General features: G+C 47.5%; 7 protein-coding genes across 7 annotated transcripts; 4 read left to right on the top strand and 3 right to left on the bottom strand.

Moving 5' to 3' along the window:
- The first annotated feature begins 1 nt into the window (after nt 1).
- Nucleotides 2-1453, top strand: EDB82DRAFT_317082 (aminotransferase). Its single transcript, XM_025738083.2, has 2 exons — nt 2-246; nt 290-1453. Exons 1-2 carry the CDS (start codon nt 177-179, stop codon nt 1360-1362), a joined length of 1143 nt encoding a protein of 380 aa, XP_025592879.1. The 5' UTR covers nt 2-176; the 3' UTR covers nt 1363-1453.
- A 1541-nt stretch (nt 1454-2994) lies between these two features.
- On the bottom strand, nt 2995-5018 carry EDB82DRAFT_541071 (catalase-like domain-containing protein). The gene is made up of 4 exons (XM_025738081.2): nt 4454-5018; nt 4301-4394; nt 4142-4253; nt 2995-4094 (listed from the first exon to the last, which is right to left on the bottom strand). The coding sequence occupies exons 1-4, from the start codon at nt 4895-4897 to the stop codon at nt 3011-3013; spliced, it is 1734 nt and encodes a 577-aa protein (XP_025592877.1). The 5' UTR covers nt 4898-5018; the 3' UTR covers nt 2995-3010.
- A 1457-nt stretch (nt 5019-6475) lies between these two features.
- Nucleotides 6476-7786, bottom strand: EDB82DRAFT_579579 (uncharacterized protein; the record flags this gene model as incomplete). The annotated part of the gene is made up of 1 exon (XM_025738080.2): nt 6476-7786. The coding sequence occupies exon 1, from the start codon at nt 7700-7702 to the stop codon at nt 6476-6478; it is 1227 nt and encodes a 408-aa protein (XP_025592876.1). The 5' UTR covers nt 7703-7786.
- A 1649-nt stretch (nt 7787-9435) lies between these two features.
- On the top strand, nt 9436-10808 carry EDB82DRAFT_514354 (uncharacterized protein). The gene has a single exon (XM_025738079.2). The coding sequence runs from the start codon at nt 9598-9600 to the stop codon at nt 10720-10722; it is 1125 nt and encodes a 374-aa protein (XP_025592875.1). The 5' UTR covers nt 9436-9597; the 3' UTR covers nt 10723-10808.
- Nucleotides 10809-11716: 908 nt separating this feature from the next.
- Nucleotides 11717-13541, top strand: EDB82DRAFT_579577 (uncharacterized protein). The gene is made up of 2 exons (XM_025738078.2): nt 11717-12355; nt 12406-13541. The coding sequence occupies exons 1-2, from the start codon at nt 12112-12114 to the stop codon at nt 13482-13484; spliced, it is 1323 nt and encodes a 440-aa protein (XP_025592874.1). The 5' UTR covers nt 11717-12111; the 3' UTR covers nt 13485-13541.
- On the bottom strand, nt 13542-14371 carry EDB82DRAFT_514352 (uncharacterized protein). Its single transcript, XM_025738077.2, has one exon. It carries the CDS (start codon nt 14159-14161, stop codon nt 13811-13813), a length of 351 nt encoding a protein of 116 aa, XP_025592873.1. The 5' UTR covers nt 14162-14371; the 3' UTR covers nt 13542-13810.
- Nucleotides 14372-15219: 848 nt separating this feature from the next.
- Nucleotides 15220-16299, top strand: EDB82DRAFT_529636 (eukaryotic translation initiation factor 3 subunit G-domain-containing protein; the record flags this gene model as incomplete). Its single annotated transcript, XM_025738074.1, has 3 exons — nt 15220-15248; nt 15397-16024; nt 16075-16299. 3 exons carry the CDS (start codon nt 15220-15222, stop codon nt 16297-16299), a joined length of 882 nt encoding a protein of 293 aa, XP_025592871.1.
- Nucleotides 16300-18471: the final 2172 nt, after the last annotated feature.

Here is an 18471-nt window from a genome sequence, read left to right as displayed (position 1 = left end):
TAGAACCCCGCGGTGCGACATCGGCGGGGAGTCTAATGGGAGTCAGCGGGGTCTGAGTTCCGAGCTTCCCTCACTAGACCACTAAGAATCTTAGTCAAGAGCTTATAAATGCGAGTAATGGCAGATATAAAGAGCTTCCGATTGTTAACTTTCCGACAATTAGCCTCATCATCAAAATGACTGCCTTTCCTCCTCCTCCTGTCAACACAATTGACTGGTCCAACGTGGGCTTCAAGGTCCGCGAAGGTAAGCTCTTCTCTACTCGGATGGATAAATCTAACAATTGCAGTCAATGGCCATGTCGAAGCTACATACTCTAGAAGCACAGGCAAATGGACACCTCTTCGCTTCGTCGCTGATCCATTTATGCGCATCCATGGCATGGCACCAGCATTAAACTACGGCCAACAAGCCTACGAAGGCCTCAAAGCATTCCGTACCCCCAATGACGAAGCAATCACCGTCTTCCGCCCCGACCGCAACGCAAAGCGTCTCCAGCACTCTGCAGAAGTCGTGTCCATGCCCCCCGTCCCCGAAGCTTTGTTTCTCTCTGCTGTTCGTGCTGCCGTCGCTCTCAACGCAGAGTACGTACCACCCCACGACACGGGCGCCGCTCTGTACATTCGTCCTCAGCTCTACGGGTCCAGCGCGCAGCTTGGTCTTTCGCCACCAGATGAGTACATTTTTGCGGTTTTTGTCATCCCTACTGGTGTCTACCACGGTGCGCACCCTGTCAAGGCGTTGATTCTGGAGGAGTTTGACCGCGCGGCGCCGCATGGAACTGGTAATGCAAAGGTTGGTGGAAACTATGCTCCTGTCCTGCGCTGGAGCGACAAGGCGCGTGACGAAGGATACGGTATCACGCTGCACCTTGACAGTGTGCGCCACGAGGAGATTGATGAATTTAGCACGAGTGGCTTCCTGGGTGTAAAGGCGAATGGGGATGATGTGACCCTTTCTGTGCCTGATAGCAAGAATGTCATCGACAGTGTCACCAGCGACAGCATCCAGGAGCTTGGACGTAGCTACGGGTGGAAGGTTGAGAAGCGTGCCATCAAGTATGGTGAACTTCAAGAATTTACCGAGGTCTTTGCTGCTGGTACAGCTGCGGCGCTTGTTCCTATTCGATCCATCACGCGTCGTGTTGATGGTAAGGAGGAGGTGGCGACGTATATCAAGGAGGATTCTGAAGAGCCTGGACCTATGTTTGAGAAACTTCTCAAGCACTTGAAGGATATTCAACTTGGACGGGCTGAGGATTCGTTCAGCTGGAGATTCCCTGTCGGAGCCAAGGATAAGGAGATCCAAGGTGCTTCTACTGGAGGGAATGGAGATGCTACAACTGTGGATCAGATGGACTAACGAACCAAATGATGTTTTTTGTAAGATTGATAATAAAAGTCTTGACTACCGTGATAGCAGCAGGTTGCATTATAGGACCAAGTAACCAGCACCAGAAATAGTTGGACTTACTTTCCTTGTCGACAGATTACCAAGTCTTCCAGACATATTCTTGAGCGATATCTTCAGCAATTGTATATTGATGCGACCATCTGTCGTGAGCTCTATCGGTCATCCACTCATGAAGGTTGAAACCGGTAGCTTGATTTGTTTTAACAAGAGGCCGCATTCGTTCCCATTCGAATGCTTCATCTTTTTGACTCACTGGGCAAAGGGTCAAATTGACAAGACACCATTAGCTATTCTGTGAATATCAGAAACACAGCGAAGTTTTTCGTTTAGGCGCATCAAAAGCCACAATTAGTATTCGTTGGATATACAATTCCTGATCTTCAGCCAAGGTAGTCCCGGCAGCATTTAATCATCCATAACAGTCTTCTGGGTCCCAAACCATGATAGCCAGTTGATCACTTGCATTCCCAATTAGGTTGATAAAAAGAACTAAGCAGTCTGTCCTGCTAAATCGTCGTCTGCCGTTTTATTGAGGGCCAATTCTTCCCACTTCCCGGAGACTGCTTGCCCAGACTCAAAGTACTGGTAGTGCAGCCTTGTTGACTGGGTACACATCAACAAGACTGTGTACTTCAACTCTTGATTCTCTGCTCCAAAGGCTAAATAGGGTCCTACCCACAGCCACAGCTTGACCCCCTGCCATCCACCATGTGTTAGTCGCACTCGCGATACTCACCCGTCTCGTCTATCTCGAGTTCCATCAGAACGAACCCAAGACCATGTTTGCCCCCTCCCGCGAAACCCCCATAGCTTGGTTACGGCTCGCTGCATAGCAAGGTACAACGGGAAGATGGTCAAGGGCAAAGCAAACACCGTACCCTTTGGGGTTTGCGGACCCGAGTAGAAGCGGGAGTGTAACAGACGGCATTTCATATATACTATGAGGGTTGTCGCATTTATGAAGAATCATCAAAAACCACTGTCTACATCTTTACATCAGCTCACCAATCTACAAACACTGATCGAGTCTCGTCTGAAATGTGCACATACTCGTTCCAGCGCATGGTATGCTGCTGCGCCAAAGGTCCCGAATGCCCTCAAATGACCTGCGGTCACGCCATCATCGGCGGAGAAGCCTTTCACTACATCGACATGTTCTACGCTGTTGACGATTTGGGTTCAGCGTGCGATTACCAACGTCGACTCTTTGGGCGCAACGCCGGCCCCACGATGCACTGTCCACGGTACGCCTTCGATGATAAGCGTATTATAAAGGGGAGCTTTCGAAAGAGTGAACTTGCCTGTGTCAAGTGTGCTGAGACGTGTGCGCCTCCGAGTTGTAGTTGGCAGGCTCCCAGGGCGGAAGTGAAGGAGGAGACAAAGTAAATAGAGCCAGGGTGGGGAGTTACGATTTTGGTTATACGGATACAGTCTGGATTCGAAATGGAGATTACAGCAGTTCTGATTTTGTGGACACGCTTTTGGTTGACTTGGATACTGGTGTTGAGTGATGACCACAACCAAGATGTAGGGATTCACAACTATTTTTACACCAAACTGTGAAAAATAATTACATTACTACTTTGCTTTAAACTTCCTATTTACCGTTTGTTCCGTTTGAGCTTCCATTCGTCTCCAGTCTTGAGTGGCAGCCCTTTGCTGGGGCTCCATTCCTAGCAGTAGCACTCTTCCCCTTGTTCGCAATGATATCGTTTGCAAGCTTCATTTCGCCATTCATAGAATTGTGGCTTCCATTAAACTTCATGTTGGTAATTCCATCGTATCCCTTGATACCAGTGGACTTTTCAAGTCTCTCAGCAATTTCGGGGTCGACCTCGCGGAAAATAGCGATCTGTCGCTTGAGAGGCTCCTCCTGCTTACAAAGCTTCATTTTGCCAGTGACATTGTTGATGAAACGCTCACGGGCTGGCTCATCAAATACGTTCCTCCACAAGGCACGGGGAGCGTTAAAGTCTTCGGGGCGGATCGCGGTGAGGAATGTGATGGCTTCACCAGTGAAGTGGCCGTGAGTCTTATCGAGATCCACCGTTCGGGTGCGGAACTTGATAGGATCAATGGACGAGAGATAGTTGGGTCGAGCACCCTGATTATAGAAAGCCATCTGGCCATCACGCTGGAAGTTGCCAAACTTGTATCCTGTTCGAGTTGAATTCACGGGGAGTTGCTGGTAGTTGGCGCCGATACGGTGACGGTGTGTATCAGGGTAAGAGAACAGACGTGACTGAAGAACAGGGTCCGCTGAAGGTTCAATACCAGGGGGCAAATGAGCTGGATTGAAAGCAATCTGCTCAACCTCGGCAAAGTAGTTGACAGCGTTTTCGTTCAAAGTAAACTCTCCAACCTTGCGACGAGGGAACTGCTTTTGAGGCCAGATGTGGGTAAGATCGAAAACATTAATCTTTTGCTTCTCCCACAGTTCCTCAGCTTCCTTAGGAGTCATGGTCTGCACCTCGAGGGTCCACTTGGGGTAGTCTCCGTTCTGGATGGCCTCGTAAAGATCCTTCTGGGAGAAGTCGGGTGAGTAATCGGCAGAGTCCTCCTGGGTGACAAAATCGGTTCCTTGCATAGATTTGAGGTGTATTTGGGTGTAGACCCAGTCGCCAGCTTTGTTCACGAGCTTGAAGGTGTGTCCGGAGTAGCCGTGCATCTTTCTGTATCCCCTATTTACGTTGTTAGCGATAATCGCAAATATATTCGGTGTACTCACTTTGGAATGCCACGGTCACCCATCAGGATCATCACTTGGTGGATTGACTCGGGGTTTTGAGAAAGATAATCCCAGAATGCAAATGAATCATCAGCATGAGTGAGATGAGTGCCTGTGACTGTTAGATACGGTCATATGAAGATCAGTCAGTTGACTCACTAGGGTCGCGCTTTTGAGTATGAATAAAGTGAGGAAACTTGGCGGGATCTCTCAAAAAGAACACAGGAGTATTGTTGAAAACCCAATCCAAGTTCTGGTGACTTGTTAGCATTGCTGTCGTCGCGATTCGAAACATAGTGTCGCTTCACTTACACCCTCATCAGTTCGCATCTTGACAGAGAACCCACGAGGATCTCTGGCCATATCATGCGATCCGGATTCTCCTCCGACAGTCGAAAATCTCATAGAAACAGGGCATTTCTTTCCCTTGGCGGAAAAGATGTCGGCAAGGCACAGATCGTCCAGGGGATCAGTACACTCAAAGAATCCATGAGCACCACTACCCTTGGCGTGAACAACGCGTTCAGGAATACGCTCTCGGTCGAAATGAGAAAGGAGATCAATCAGGTGAAAGTCTTGGAGAAGAAGAGGCCCGTTCTCGCCGCATCGTTGAGCCTCGTAGGGGTGAGGCACAGGAACGCCATTGCTGGTAGCATAGGTTGCTTCCTTGGAGGCTGACTGACGATCTTCCTCGTAGGACTGAAACTGACTGGCTACGTGAGCCGAGAAAGAAGTGTTTGTTGCTGATGGAGCCATGATTGTGTTGGTATTACTTGGTTCACTTTGAGACTCACTTGCTAGCTCAAGGACCAGATACCTTTTATATGAATTCCATCGTTTTAAACTTCCCCGGATACTTCATCTTGTCATGCATTGCGTTGACTGAAGCTGACTGGATCAAATGTTTCTATGACGCGGTGAACAAAGACTCGACCTCACAGACCCTGAGACAAGAGATGGAGAACGAATGGATGATGAAGATCAGCTATTGGTTATTACTATTACAAGTTCGATGATTGGTTTATCGATATTGTCAAATCTTTGATGAATGATGCCTTGCCTTGGTTTGAGGTTGCTTTGTCAAAATGTTGAATCTCAATGAGGCTAGGATAATGACATCACGACGTCCAGCCTCGGTATCTGAGTCGTTGATGAGTGGATGATTCGGATGGGGTTTTGGTTGTTGGGTCTAGACTGGAATAGACCGGAAATGAGATCGTCGATGAAGAAATACAAGCCTTGCCAAGTTAGATTGAGATCTTAGTGTGACAGGGATGTCGAACATGGGTTGATTACCCTACAGTGAACATTAATACCTGCTTCAAGCTGATATACTCCTGTGAGATGGGTGGGAACAAAGGGAATGGAGTCAGTGGAAAGAGCCCGATAACAAAGAATAGGTCCATTCCCGTAAAATCACAACGCAGCTGCTGTTGGCCTATTCCTGTTCTTTGGCCTTCCAATCCTCCCTTTGAACCCGTTCATGTGCGTACAAACCCCAGACGATCATACGAGTATGATAAGGTGACAAAACTCAGCCCAGTTCCAGGGTCTGCCCGCCCTTCACAGAAAGTCAGCATGTATTCATTCCGCTCAGATCCACTTCGACCTACAGGCAGCGAAGAATATCGAGGGTTTGGTCTCTGAAATCCAAGACCACATCCAGCGCCTCATCAATGTAGTCGAACTTCGCCCTTCGAAGTTGTTATCTTGGAAGTTGTTGCCCTCGTCGATGCTAATGTGCTCTTGGGTGTTGTTGTTTTCTCTTCGATGTTGTTCTCTCCGGCGTGGTTCATTTTGTTTGCGACATTCTCTGATTATACCAGAGGTAAAGCAGTTTGATGCTCAGGAGTGTAGAAGGTATAGATGGATAGCTTCTCTTGTGTTTGTTTGGTACAGGAAGATCCGATAGATGGATAGATGAGAGGACGTTTTCTGCTCTAGGTGCAGGTGAGATAAAAAAGAAATGAAAAAAAGAGCAAAGCTGGAGCTTCTATGGCAGGTAGATAAATATTAAAAGTGGCCGACATAGTGGTTGATTCACCAGCTGGCAACAACTGGCATATCATTGAGAAGCCGCCTCAACAATAACCAAAGAGATAATAAGCTCAAGATTGAGTAATTACGATTCACAAAAAAGGAAACTATTATCACGGGAGAATTACAAATACAAACCTTTATGAGTTGCTACACAGTTTATTGTTTTGATATCACTTGATACCTCTACTTTTACTGTCAATACTTACCGTACCAAACTCCAAACCCAGGCCAACAGCCAGCTGTCAGCCAAAAACAACAAAACGCCCCCATACTTACCCTCACCTCACCTTACTCCTACTCCGGCCGGAGAAGAAGCCTCTCATTCAAGAGAGAAATGTACTCACTTTGCTTGAATTTGTCCAGCTGAGCATCCCATTCAGGAATACGATGCTCCAGTCCGAAAACGCGTTCCAACAAAGCCTTCCAAGCAGAAGTATGTTGTACACCGGCCTCATAGTTCAGATCGATAATCGTCTCGACAATCTTCTTGAACTCTTCGTCTTCGGCTCGCGCAAGATCCACGATGCGCGCCACAACTTCGACCCAGTTGCGGAGAAGGACATGGTCAAATGTCATCTGCGAGTAGCGGAACTCAACAGTTGTGGGTGTCCCTTCATATTTGTCTCGGATGAAGAGTTTATTGCGACGACCATCAGTATTGCGCAACGCGATTGCAAGGCCGCAGCGGCTGATACCTCCCTTTCGAAGTTCCATTGCGAGAGAACTCAGGTCTTCGCAGGACCAGATGCCACGAAGCATTCTGTAGTACATCTTGGGATCATTGTTGTTCCAGTTACTCGGGCGCATGCTCGATTGTGAAGGCACGTGCTTCTCGAAAGCTGACGTGTCAGCTTCGTCGATGTTGAGGGCTTCCTTTTTCGCAGCCTGTGAGTCTTCGCAAATGGGGCTAGCATACTGGCTTGTCCATCGGCATGGCGCAACGAGACGAAGAATGAGAGTGTTCTCGAGAAGAATGACGAGTGTCGTGATTCTCTTTGCGAGATAAACTGTCATGCCTCCTTCGACGCCAACGTGGACGTGCATGCCGCAGCTGTCATCAGCAGTGATCAAAGCACCCGTCTTTCGGAGAGCCGAAAGGAGTGTCTTGACGGTAGGAAGACCGGAAGCTAACTCAGCTTGGCCGAGAACAGGGGTACACATCTCTACGCCAGGCCAGCAGCGCTGTGCGTTGAGACCCTTGACGCATTCGAGGAATTCGTACTTGAAGAGAAAGCAGGAATCCGCGGCCATAGACTCAGCGCTTGCTCCAGGCTGGATGTAGCATATACGACCTGCCTTGTACCTGTCAGGAATGTCAGCACAGACGGCGCAAGCCTCGTTGGTGAGGTGGCTGCACTCACAGGCAATGGGAAGAGTAGTGTGCTGGGTGAGCAACTTGGAGATATTGGAGCGTGCTGCTGCCGTTGGGGTGTATAGTTTCCAGTGGGCTCGTTCGGGAGGAGCAGCCATGAATTCGAGTTCTACACCAAAGGTGAGTCCGTTCCAGGCGAGAGAAGACATTTTGACGGTTAGGAGTTGCTGTAGAGGTTAGTTGATGATAATTGTCTCGTTTGTCTTAAAGTACTGTCTGAATACTTTACCGAGAGTTATTTGATGATAGATTTAGAGGGATTTAGATCTCCTTTTAAAGCCATTTCTTCAGTGTTCTTCTTTGTTGTTCAAATATCTCATTCTGTAGATTATTCCAGTTGCTTAATTTCTCAACCATCTTGTTGAAGAGCATTCATAGAGTTTCTGTCACTAACAAGCTACAAGAACAAGAACAGAGCCCAAAAACCGGAACAGCATCTTTCAACAATTCATTGTATCTTCGCATAATAGGTCTAACAAAGACTCCCCTTACAATCCACATTCATCCAGGCTACTAACAAAAGATCAACAAGACAGAGGGACCAGAATCCTTGTTCCTCTCAGAGACACGCAGATGAAAATGCTCATGTGCATTCCACTTTGAACCCCAACAATAGGGAACCGACCCCGGATCTACATCAGGTATGGATCAAGACGTTCCAAATCCTGGAAATAGTTACATAAAGGAAATAACACCATCGCGTCAAACAAGCTAGTCCAACAAGTCAATTCTTCTCAACTATTCTCTTAGCTCAAGGACCTGCTCAATTAAGCTGATGGTCTTTTCAGCTTCAGTTGAACGTCAAGGTCTGAGCGTAGATCGCCGCGACGGTGTCGAAGCTAGCGATTTACTTGCTGCAACTAGACTAAACGGTTGATTATTCCGTCAAACTACAGGAAAGAATCGAAACTAAGTTGATGATGTGCGGGTAGACGACAGTGATATTTCCGGGGACGTGGTTTCCGGTTGAGCATGTATTTGCCATCACTTTTACTCTGCAACCAACACACCTTGTTTATTTCCCCTGAGAGATTCAGTTTTTGACAGTTTCTGGAAGTGCTTGTGTCGATCTACGCCACTAAAAGGATGCCGACCAAAATAAGCCACGAAACCTTGTACAGTCATTTCATTCGAGGCTGTTATTGTGACAAGAGTTGTGTTTTATTCCGTCTCGAATCATGGCGCGCATGGAAACGAGACATGCAAGGATCACTTCAATATGCTCGCCCTATGTAACGTTCAATCCCGAGTCTGGAGTAATCCCAATAATACGGAAGCCGAGGGTCGGGGAAACGAGACGAGTGCCGGTTACTGGGGGTTGATAATATCAGATTCTTTATCGGAATTGGAAATAATCATAATATTCGTATGGATAATACCTTGTCCTTTTGAAATGAGGCGACATACGGTATATACCGAGTTGTCCCTGAGTGTTTGAGAGAAGCATCATGGAACTTTTTGTTGACTGACACTCAGGGATAACAAATCATCTTCTCGCAATCTATCCCCCATTCATGCTGAATATAAAATGCCACACAAAACAAACTGAAGCCTCAGTCTTGATCCCTCCCCTCAACTCCAGCGGACCTAGCCAGATGCACGCTACGATCGCCGTTACTTTCCCCACTTGATCCCAAACTTTATTGTCTTTGGTCCTGGATCAACAATCGTCCAGCCCTAAAAAGGGATCTAATTCGCTTGTGAAGAGGGGATAAATGATCTGTCTCCAAGGGGAGGGTGGACCTGACTCGCTCTGAGGCAGTTGAAGATGTTCCGATTTGTTGGACTTGTAGATATTCTAACGCTCGGGCCCTGCGGCACGGGAACAGTAAAGTAAAGTACCGTAGTCTTACTCTAGTGCGCCGTTGTTACCGTCGAGGTTGAGATGAAGATGAATTACGTAGCGGTTAAAAACTAGATATTAGTGTATGAACCTATATGACTACACAGAGTTGTACTAGCAAGACTTGTCAAAAACACTCTTCTTCCCTCTTGTTTCCTTTCCTTGTGTTCTCTCCAAGTCACTCCTTTGACGACTGCAATCATGGGCAAACTAGGCTTTGGCTCAGGCCTGGATGGCATATCCCAAATGACCATCACCATCGTCCTGGTCTTTCTCTCAATATCAGTCTACAACGTCATTGAATTGACATTTATCATCTTTGGCACGTTCAAGCGCCACTCGGGTTTATATTTCTGGTCATTCCTTATCGCAACATGGGGAATCTTTGTTTACTGTGGTGGCTTCTTTATAAAGTATTATGCTTCTGCCAAAGTCGGATATCTCGCTGCCACATTCATCTCCTTTGGATGGGTTGGAATGGTCTCGGGTCAGAGTCTAGTGCTCTGGTCGAGATTGCATCTTGTTCTCAGAAACAGGTTCCGGCTGAGATGTGTCTTGTATATGATCGTCGTCAACGGCGTTCTCATGCATGGAACAGTTATCCCCATGATCTATGGCTCGTTCTCCAAAAACACAATGATGTGGGAGCAACCCTACTCCATCATGGAAAAGATTCAGGTGTCCATCTTTTTTATCCAGGAAATCATCATCTCGGCTTGTTACATTTCCGAAACTGTCAAGCTTATGCGTCTGGAACGCACCATGGGCAACAAACGAGGAAGCCGACGGTTGATGAACCATCTCATCTATGTCAACATTCTTATCATTCTTCTCGACATTACCATCCTCGGTCTCGAGTACGCCGATCAGTATCAGTACCAGACATCCTACAAAGCCTTTGTCTACAGCACAAAACTCAAACTCGAGTTTACTATTCTTAACCGTCTTGTCGAGATGACGACCGGAAACAAGGATGCCAGCTCCGGACCAAGGAGTAATACTGCCGGCACTTCGACAGGCAACAGAACAGGCATTGCCCTGGATAACTTTATTAGCACCAACAGCGACAAGCCCCCCGGCGACATATCTTATAGAGCTTATGTTATGGGAGGAGATGAAGGACAACCACAGCGTGCACCGCGCAGTGATGAAGTTGTCATGACTACAGAAGTCATCATCCGACGAGAAGATAGAGAAGATGATGGCATGAGTATAGGCGTCAAGTCATCTGCAGAGTCTACCACTTCCAAGAACCATCACTACGAGAACGACACAAACTTATCCAAGACTTCGTCCGAGCTAAATCTAGCGACGCGCGGCTTTTAGGGGTTAAAGTTTGTTTACGGAGTAGCCAGGTCTCGATCAGTCTTTAATTATTATACCCGGTTATATACCACCATATATTTCATTGTCAATACAGTACATACAAGTCCCTGTCATGAATCAGTTCTTCTCGTAAATTATTCTCTTGTCGTACTACCTCTGTCATTGTAGCGATTCATTGTAGCCTGCATTGAAGCACGCCTGATTACAACCCAACGGAACTCTTGCCTAAACTCTCCTTATTTCAGGCCCCATGACACGAAATAAGTTTATAGAGTAATATTAATACAACTACCAACTGAGTTAGCCTCCTTCTTCTTTTGTACTTTCTTCAACAACTGATCTTCTTGACCTGTGATGAACATAACATCGGAAAAACTCTGTTCGGCTTCTATACTTGAACAATGATGCCAACATGAACTGAGATCACAATATAGGTAGTGTTTGTTCTAATAAACTCGATGTATGGAAAAAACTCACATCATCAAGAGACTGTTCGGTACACACGAACAATGATTGTTTGACATGTAGAGCCTCGATACTGTCAACTATTCTGCCCGGATCGTCTGTTGTACTTGACCATGGCATATTGTTCGGCCCTCTCCTCTTCACATTCTATCTAAACCACAATCTTTCCCAAACTCTCATACCCCAGCGCGATACAACAATTCCCCCATTGGCGTAGCCCCCAAGGTCAAATGCCGATTACTATCCACTTATTGTTTCCTCCCAATTCCCAAATCATACTCACAGCTCCGTGACGGCAGCAATCAGGTTGTGTGTACAGCGCCCACAGGAATCCTCAAAGTCTAGACTGCAAGACATACAATGAATCGGCTGAATAAAGACAAACATGGTACCTACACAGGTAAATCTACCTCGAAGTGTCACAGAATCTGACCGCCCACTTGCCGAGATATATTCCCGACAAGGTACAAAAGGCGATGACTCGGTACAAATACCTCCGAGGTCGATGATTATTCTTAATTAGTGACATGTCTAGCCAAAATAAATGTCACGGTCTTGATGATGACGAGCGAGAACTCCACCACAGATCTTTAGTACCTACATGACGAATATACACAACCACACCCGCCGATATAGGAGCCAAACACAAGTCAAAATAGGAAATTAACTGAAAAAAAATTAGTAAAACCGTCTGTGATATGTAATCCTCTATTTACAAAAGAGGCTTCCACCAGTGGTTTGCAGAGATCAAGAGCTCCATTCAGAGATGTACTTCCGGTCCCCGCATCCCGGCATTTGCATTCGGGATAGTCACCATGAACCAGATCGGATAAAGGAACAACCGTTCTTGATATAAACCACCATGAACTCTCTCAATGCCAAGTCTGTTTCTATCGAAACTACAACCAACTCGGTCTTGCCATCATGACTGACATCAAAGACCTGCATATCGCCATCATGGGCGCCGGCATGGGTGGCCTAGGTGCTGCCCTCGCCCTCGCCAAACGAGGCTTCAAACACATCGACGTATATGAGACAGCCAGTAATCTTGGTTTTGTTGGAGCTGGTATTCAAATGCCTCCCAATGTGGGAAGGATTCTCGATAGATTAGGGTGCTGGGATGACATCGAGAAAGAGGCAACTCGTGTCGCTGGCAGCAGTATTCGACGTAAGTTTTTATACGGAACATCTTACAAGAACCATCCTGACATAACCCAGAGGGATCGACCAATGAAGAACTCGCTCATGTCGATATGCCAGACCTGAAAGGCCAATATGGTTACTCGCACCTTTGCGGCCATAGATCATCCCTGGCTGGTCATATGTACGAGGCTTGTAAAAAGCAAGACAGCATCAACTTTCATTTCTCAACAAGCTTGGTCGAGATTGAAACCTTCTCACCCCAGGCATCCTTTAAGCTCAAGCCTAGAGATGGAGAGCCCTACACAAGTCAAGCCGACATTCTCCTCGGCGCAGATGGTATCAAGAGTGTCGCACGTTCTCAAATTCTGCAGCAAGTAGGCGCCGTGCCTGAAGAAGCAGAGACTGGTCAGGCTGCCTACCGCATCATGCTCAACAGGGAAGATATGGCTCATGATCCCGAGCTCCTGGCTCTCATCGACAGTGACGAGGTTGTGCGGTGGGTAGGAGAGAAGCGACACATCATTGCCTACTCCATCGCCGACAAGTCCATTTACAACTTATCAACCGCCCATCCAGATGAGAACTTTGCTGGCGCCCCGTCTATAACATACACAACCAGAGGCTCCAAGGAGGTGATGCTCAAAGTCTTTGAGAATTTCTGTCCAGTTGTGCAGAAGATGCTCAATCTTGTTCCTGAAGGAGAAGTCTGTGAGTGGCGGCTGAGGATGTACAAGCCGCTGCCAACATGGACGCACGGAGCTGTCGCCTTGCTGGGCGATGCATGCCACCCGACACTTCCGCATCTCAGTCAAGGAGCAGCCATGGCCATTGAAGACGGTTCGACAATCGCAGAAGTTCTGTGCCTTGCTCCTGATACGCAGCCTGAGACTATTTCCAAGTGCCTCAAGGTGTACGAGCTATCTCGAAAGGAGTGGACGTCGAGCCTTGTCGAAATGGCCTATTTGTCCGGCCGAACGCTGCATCTCGGCGAAGGAAAGGCAAAGGAGGAGAGAGATAGGATGTTCAAAGAGCACAAGCTCAGTGGTTCGGTTCCGGACAAATGGACATCACCAGATGTGCAAAAAAAGATTTACTCGAATGACTGTGTCGCAAAAGTCAGGGATGAGTTTGAGACACTCTTTGCCGCAGCATAGTATCACATCACCACATCTATCAATGTCAATATACATGTCAAAAATATCACCTCGGGCAATTTTGTATCCTGGGGACGGAACATTATGTGATTAAAGTCGTATTCTAGGTATCGATCAAACAAAGAAACACCTAACGTAGAATAAGATCTCTGAACAAAGAAACCCCAACGCCAAAACACAAAACCCTTCCCATTGCCTGATGCGCCACGCGCTCGTCGCAGGTCATTCCTTTGCCTGCTGGAGAGGAGTCGAATACTCCAACATCTCGTAATTTGTAGATCCGTTTATCGGCGGCGGTGATATCGAGTAATAGGTCAGATTGACGCTTAGAAAAGGCAGTCCAAACAGCAGCAGCATGCGAGACCAGCTAGAAGACCGGTCATGAGACCGCCGCCGCCGCCACCACCGTTTCCTCTTGAATCATCGTTGGGGTAATAGCCTTGAGGGGGAGGCTGGCCGTAGGGACCCTGCTGAGGAGGATAGGGGCCCTGGCCAGCGGGAAAGGGTCCTTGTTGCTGGTTGTAGTAGCCCATCTGAGGAGGAGCTTGCTGGTAGTAGCCTTGAGGAGGGGGCGCGCCGCCCTGCTGGTACGGATCTTGCTGATAACCGCCATATGTAGGTTGAGGGGCACCCGGGGGAGGGCCGTAGGCTGGAGGTTCGTCTTGCTTGAAGGCCATTGTGATAGTAGAGTAAAGCGCTATGCGACAACAGATAGGAGGTGGATCTTAGAGTCGCGCAAAAGATAGATCGTCAGGTACGAGGAAGTATCAGTCGTTATTAAAAAGTGTGTAAAGGAAAGAAATGGAAAGAGGGAGGAGAGAATGTGGATAAATAAGATGGGATGAATGAATACGGAACGGAACGAAGAAACGAACAACGTTACGAATGCAAGCCAAGCTCCCCCCCCAAAGTAAAAGTGTTTCCACGACATCTCCAAGCTCCCTCTCACATGGCCATTGCTGCACGCCACAAGACCGCGTTGCGGGATTACGTGGACGCTATTGGGTGCTTCATAGACTGCGCCACGCTTGGCTTTAGATGGTCCAGCGCCCTGTCACTTGGCATCCATGTGTAACTAGCATCTTCATCTCCCAACACGGGGGGACGTCAAGGGTCTTCCCCGAGTCACAGGTTTGTATCAGCAACTCCCACGCATTACTCTTAATTGATGATTGTTGCTTACTAAGTAAGGTTTTGAGAAAATTAATAAAGCAAATCACAACTTCGAAACAAACTCAATGTGGGATGCCGTGTCACTCTCATTCGATAACATGGTTCGACTGCGCCACATAACTCTCCGTCGTATGCAATTTCGACATGACCCTTCATGCCGATTTCCCGTCTACCCACTGGCAATTGCCGGTTCTAACAATGGCACGTTCCACGTAACAAGTCCATTCATCAAGCCTTGTTAACATGAGATTAAGCAAAGTAACGTAACTAACAAGACGCCTAATAAACTTTAACAATACGCTTCAATCGGAGCGGATTAAGTTGGCCCTGTGGCAGTGCTCATCATGTGATCTCGATATCCCTTGTTTCTTGATGTGGCTTGACATTCTGCCCCACCATTGCTCAAACGCCGCACCACGAAAAAGTGCAATAAATTCAACCATCACTAAGAAACCCCACGATAACGAAGTGACGCCTCGACGAGCCACGACGACGCATCCCGACTACCGCGAGACCTACACACCTATAACTTGAAAAGTCGCACGGATACGCTCGATTCATCATGGCTGCCGCAGTTGCGAACCAGCCCAAGTGAGTCCGCCCGCCTTTGCTTGTGCTCCGAGTGGGGTATTCTATCGATATCCTCAATATTGTTGAACTTGAGCATCTCTTTGTTTTTGATAGATGAAATGTCTCGCCACTAAATCGATAAAATCTGGCTAACTCCACCTTTTAAAAGGCACGACTGGGCCGACGACGACGATGTCGAGGAGACCTCCACCGATCTCCCTGAGCCTCAAACCATCGCCAACAAGGATGGGACAAAGACGATCATCACTTTTAGATACGACGATGACGGTAGAAAGGTCAAGACCGTTCGCAGAGTGCGATTCATCACCCACACCGAGACCGTAAACCCCCGTGTCGCCGACCGAAAAACCTGGCCCAAGTTCGGCCTCAGCGCAAAGGATCCCGCAGGCCCTGCTCCCGATACCACCTCGGTCGGTGAGAACATCATCTTCCGACCAAGCGTCAACTGGCGAAAGGCCGAGAAGGACGAGTCCACCGACAATACCGCCCAGACCATGAAGGATCAGCTCAAGGACAAGCAGGTCAAGTGTCGTATTTGCAACGGTCAGCATTTCACTGCCCGATGTCCTTACAAGGACACCATGGCACCCATCGGAGAGAGCGGCGCTGCCGATGTCGCTGCTGGTATGGGAGACGAGCCTTCACCCGCCGCGGCTGCTGGTGCCAAGAAGGGTTCATATGTTCCTCCTGCCCTGCGTGGCAACGGATCTGCTGGCGAGAGAATGGGATCCAAGTTCGGCGAGAGGGACGACCTTGCTACACTGCGTGTTACCAACGTGAGTGCTGCCCTGACACTACCACAGCATACAGTACTGACAGACATTAGGTTTCCGAGATGGCCGAGGAGGGAGAGTTGCGCGATATGTTCGAACGCTTTGGTCGTGTCACCCGAGTATTCCTTGCCAAGGACAGAGAAACCGGTATGGCCAAGGGTTTCGCCTTCATCAGCTTTGCGGACCGCGGCGATGCCGTCAAGGCTTGTGCGAAGATGGACGGATTTGGTTTCAAGCATCTCATTCTCCGGGTGGAGTTTGCCAAGAAGGCTCAGTAAAAAGGTGGTGTTGTTTCGATCTTCTGTGCGTTGTTTAGCTAGGGGGAACACATGGTAATGCATTTGTGGTTGAGATGGGAAAAGAAAACTTTCGACCTCATGATTCAATGAAACCTTTAGGATATGTGTGGTCTGGGATGGGAAAAGTGATTGTCTATATTTCTGATGATGTATGAGTGGGGATGATTGTAAGAGTACAGCCAGCTATGCTGGGTCACAGTAGGATATATTCAGGGGCCTAGTAAGACAATACTCTTAGGTTGTCTGCCCACCTTGGCTATCTTTGTAAGGGAAGATCTTAGGGTGTGGAAGGGGTATGCTTCCACTTGCACGTCTGCTGGCTACCCGTATTATTGAGTGCATGCGGTCCCCTAGCCAGTTATCATTATTGAACCTGGTGGGATATTATTTCAGAAGGCAAAGGCCTTGTCCTGATCTTTACCAATGCCAAATCGCAAGTTAAACCATCAAGAGGCTCCTGTCACATTGAGAGTGGTCAGAAATATGTAAAGATCGGCCAGACTGAAACAGTTTTGCACTCTAGTGTTAAACAAATGAGTTTATTTTGTAGAGGCTGCACATATTGTGATTTACCTTCCGAACATTGCTAATTATACATTAAACATTCAGAAACAATGGCCTTTGATCCATACAAGCAGGATCCTGCGCGTGCATCGCTGAGTGACGCATGGCTTGCTGGCTCGATTTCACTCGGCCACATTTGCATTTGCCCAGGAGAAATATGCAGTACTGACCAAGATCGACTACCGAATGCATTCAACGAACTTCTATAGTACATTTACGCCTGCTAAAGCCTATTAGTATTCCCAGGGACAGTGCCATATCAATCATGATAGGTAAGGGCACGAAAGACATCTTTCATGTAAGGCTTTCTAGCCACGACGAGCAACAGACAGTCCTTGTAATTCGAACTCGATAGAATTGCAAAGACCAATATTGGCTTCCTCCATATTAACCGGTTCTTACTCTGACCTTTCACAGAAGCGAGGTTAGCTTAGCCGCATGGGTTGAGCATTGCGGGATATAACTCTCGCGTATAAAGACAAGCGGCTCTTTCGGGTTGCCTTTATAGGAACTGCTAAAATGCCACGATAATTATGACTATTGGTTTCTTTCGTATCTCAACAGAATCGAATCCACTGGCTTCGAGAACAAGGGGCTATGTAAATCGAGACCCTGAATTGAGCAAGGATAGGGTGAATGTTTGATACCTGCATGGAGATATTTCCAATTCAGGGTGACGGTCTCGTGCTCAACCAAGAATTGTAATGTGATTCTCCGCGCTGAGAGTGTATGGTCCGAGAAACATGGATTGACTGGTTGTGGTGTGTCTATTTCCTCGCTGAATGTCTTTTGGGTGGACTTATACTGAGATAGCTCAAAACATTCTGCTGTTAGAAGAGGAGCACCCGATCAAGGAGTCCCCTGCACTAGGTAGAGAAGGGATGGTCGAGCAACCCCATCACAACTCGTTTTTCTCTTTAATATATTCTAAAACTCTTCGTTTACTTATATTTTTTTGTTTCTATATTTACGACAAGGGACGCTTTAGCGACTGGAAGTATAGAGCGTGGATTACTTGTCTGCCTTTTCGTCCATCACTCTGTGTATGTTTCAATGTTTTTTTGTCAATCAAAGACAGATTAATGGACTATCGTTATAGCCCCTTGTGGCACACTCACGATCCTAGAAAGGCTCTGATATTCCATTTTTGTTGGGATAAATCGTCTGGGGTGTTTCTTTTTTCTACTGCTTCAGTGTAAGATTTGCATGTGATTCTACCCCACGCTGTTGACCAAGACAAGGGTCTTTTTATGCCTGCAACGCCTACTGGAGCACCGTTCGAGCTAAAGAAATGAGAAAGGTAACCTAAGGTCCATCGATGCGAGCATCTTATTGATCAAACACCATCAAGATGTCGAAAGCTCGCTTCCGAAGCCCCCACAACGGGGTGGGGTTTGGCCCGTGGTACCTATCGGGACATGTCCTCCATAACGGCGCCGGTCGCCGGATGCAGACCCATTCTTGTTCTTTGCAGAGCGGCAATTGCTGCGGCCATTGCGGGTAGAGTCGGCGGTATTCATTCCAAAGAAATGCATATTTGAGCAAATCAAAGTATATTAGAGTTTAGTTTACTATTTAGTCTGCAGA

This window comes from Fusarium venenatum, assembly GCF_020744135.1.
Source record: "Fusarium venenatum strain MPI-CAGE-CH-0201 chromosome Unknown EDB82scaffold_4, whole genome shotgun sequence".
Lineage (NCBI taxonomy): Eukaryota > Fungi > Ascomycota > Sordariomycetes > Hypocreales > Nectriaceae > Fusarium > Fusarium venenatum.
Note: the sequence above shows the minus strand (reverse complement) of the source record. Positions and strands in the feature narration are given on the sequence as shown.

Excerpts from the sequence above, each read along its gene's own strand:
- EDB82DRAFT_514354 (XM_025738079.2), top strand. The coding sequence starts at position 9,598 with ATGGGCAAACTAGGCTTTGGCTCAGGCCTGGATGGCATATCCCAAATG.
- EDB82DRAFT_514352 (XM_025738077.2), bottom strand. The coding sequence starts at position 14,161 with ATGGCCTTCAAGCAAGACGAACCTCCAGCCTACGGCCCTCCCCCGGGT.
- EDB82DRAFT_541071 (XM_025738081.2), bottom strand. The coding sequence starts at position 4,897 with ATGGCTCCATCAGCAACAAACACTTCTTTCTCGGCTCACGTAGCCAGT. Across the intron at positions 4,395-4,453 it reads AGATGCGAACTGATGAGGGT|AACTTGGATTGGGTTTTCAA; the intron begins GTAAGTGAAGCG and ends ACAAGTCACCAG. Across the intron at positions 4,095-4,141 it reads GGTGACCGTGGCATTCCAAA|GGGATACAGAAAGATGCACG; the intron begins GTGAGTACACCG and ends CAACGTAAATAG.
- EDB82DRAFT_317082 (XM_025738083.2), top strand. The coding sequence starts at position 177 with ATGACTGCCTTTCCTCCTCCTCCTGTCAACACAATTGACTGGTCCAAC. Across the intron at positions 247-289 it reads GGGCTTCAAGGTCCGCGAAG|TCAATGGCCATGTCGAAGCT; the intron begins GTAAGCTCTTCT and ends TAACAATTGCAG.
- EDB82DRAFT_579577 (XM_025738078.2), top strand. The coding sequence starts at position 12,112 with ATGACTGACATCAAAGACCTGCATATCGCCATCATGGGCGCCGGCATG. Across the intron at positions 12,356-12,405 it reads CGCTGGCAGCAGTATTCGAC|AGGGATCGACCAATGAAGAA; the intron begins GTAAGTTTTTAT and ends GACATAACCCAG.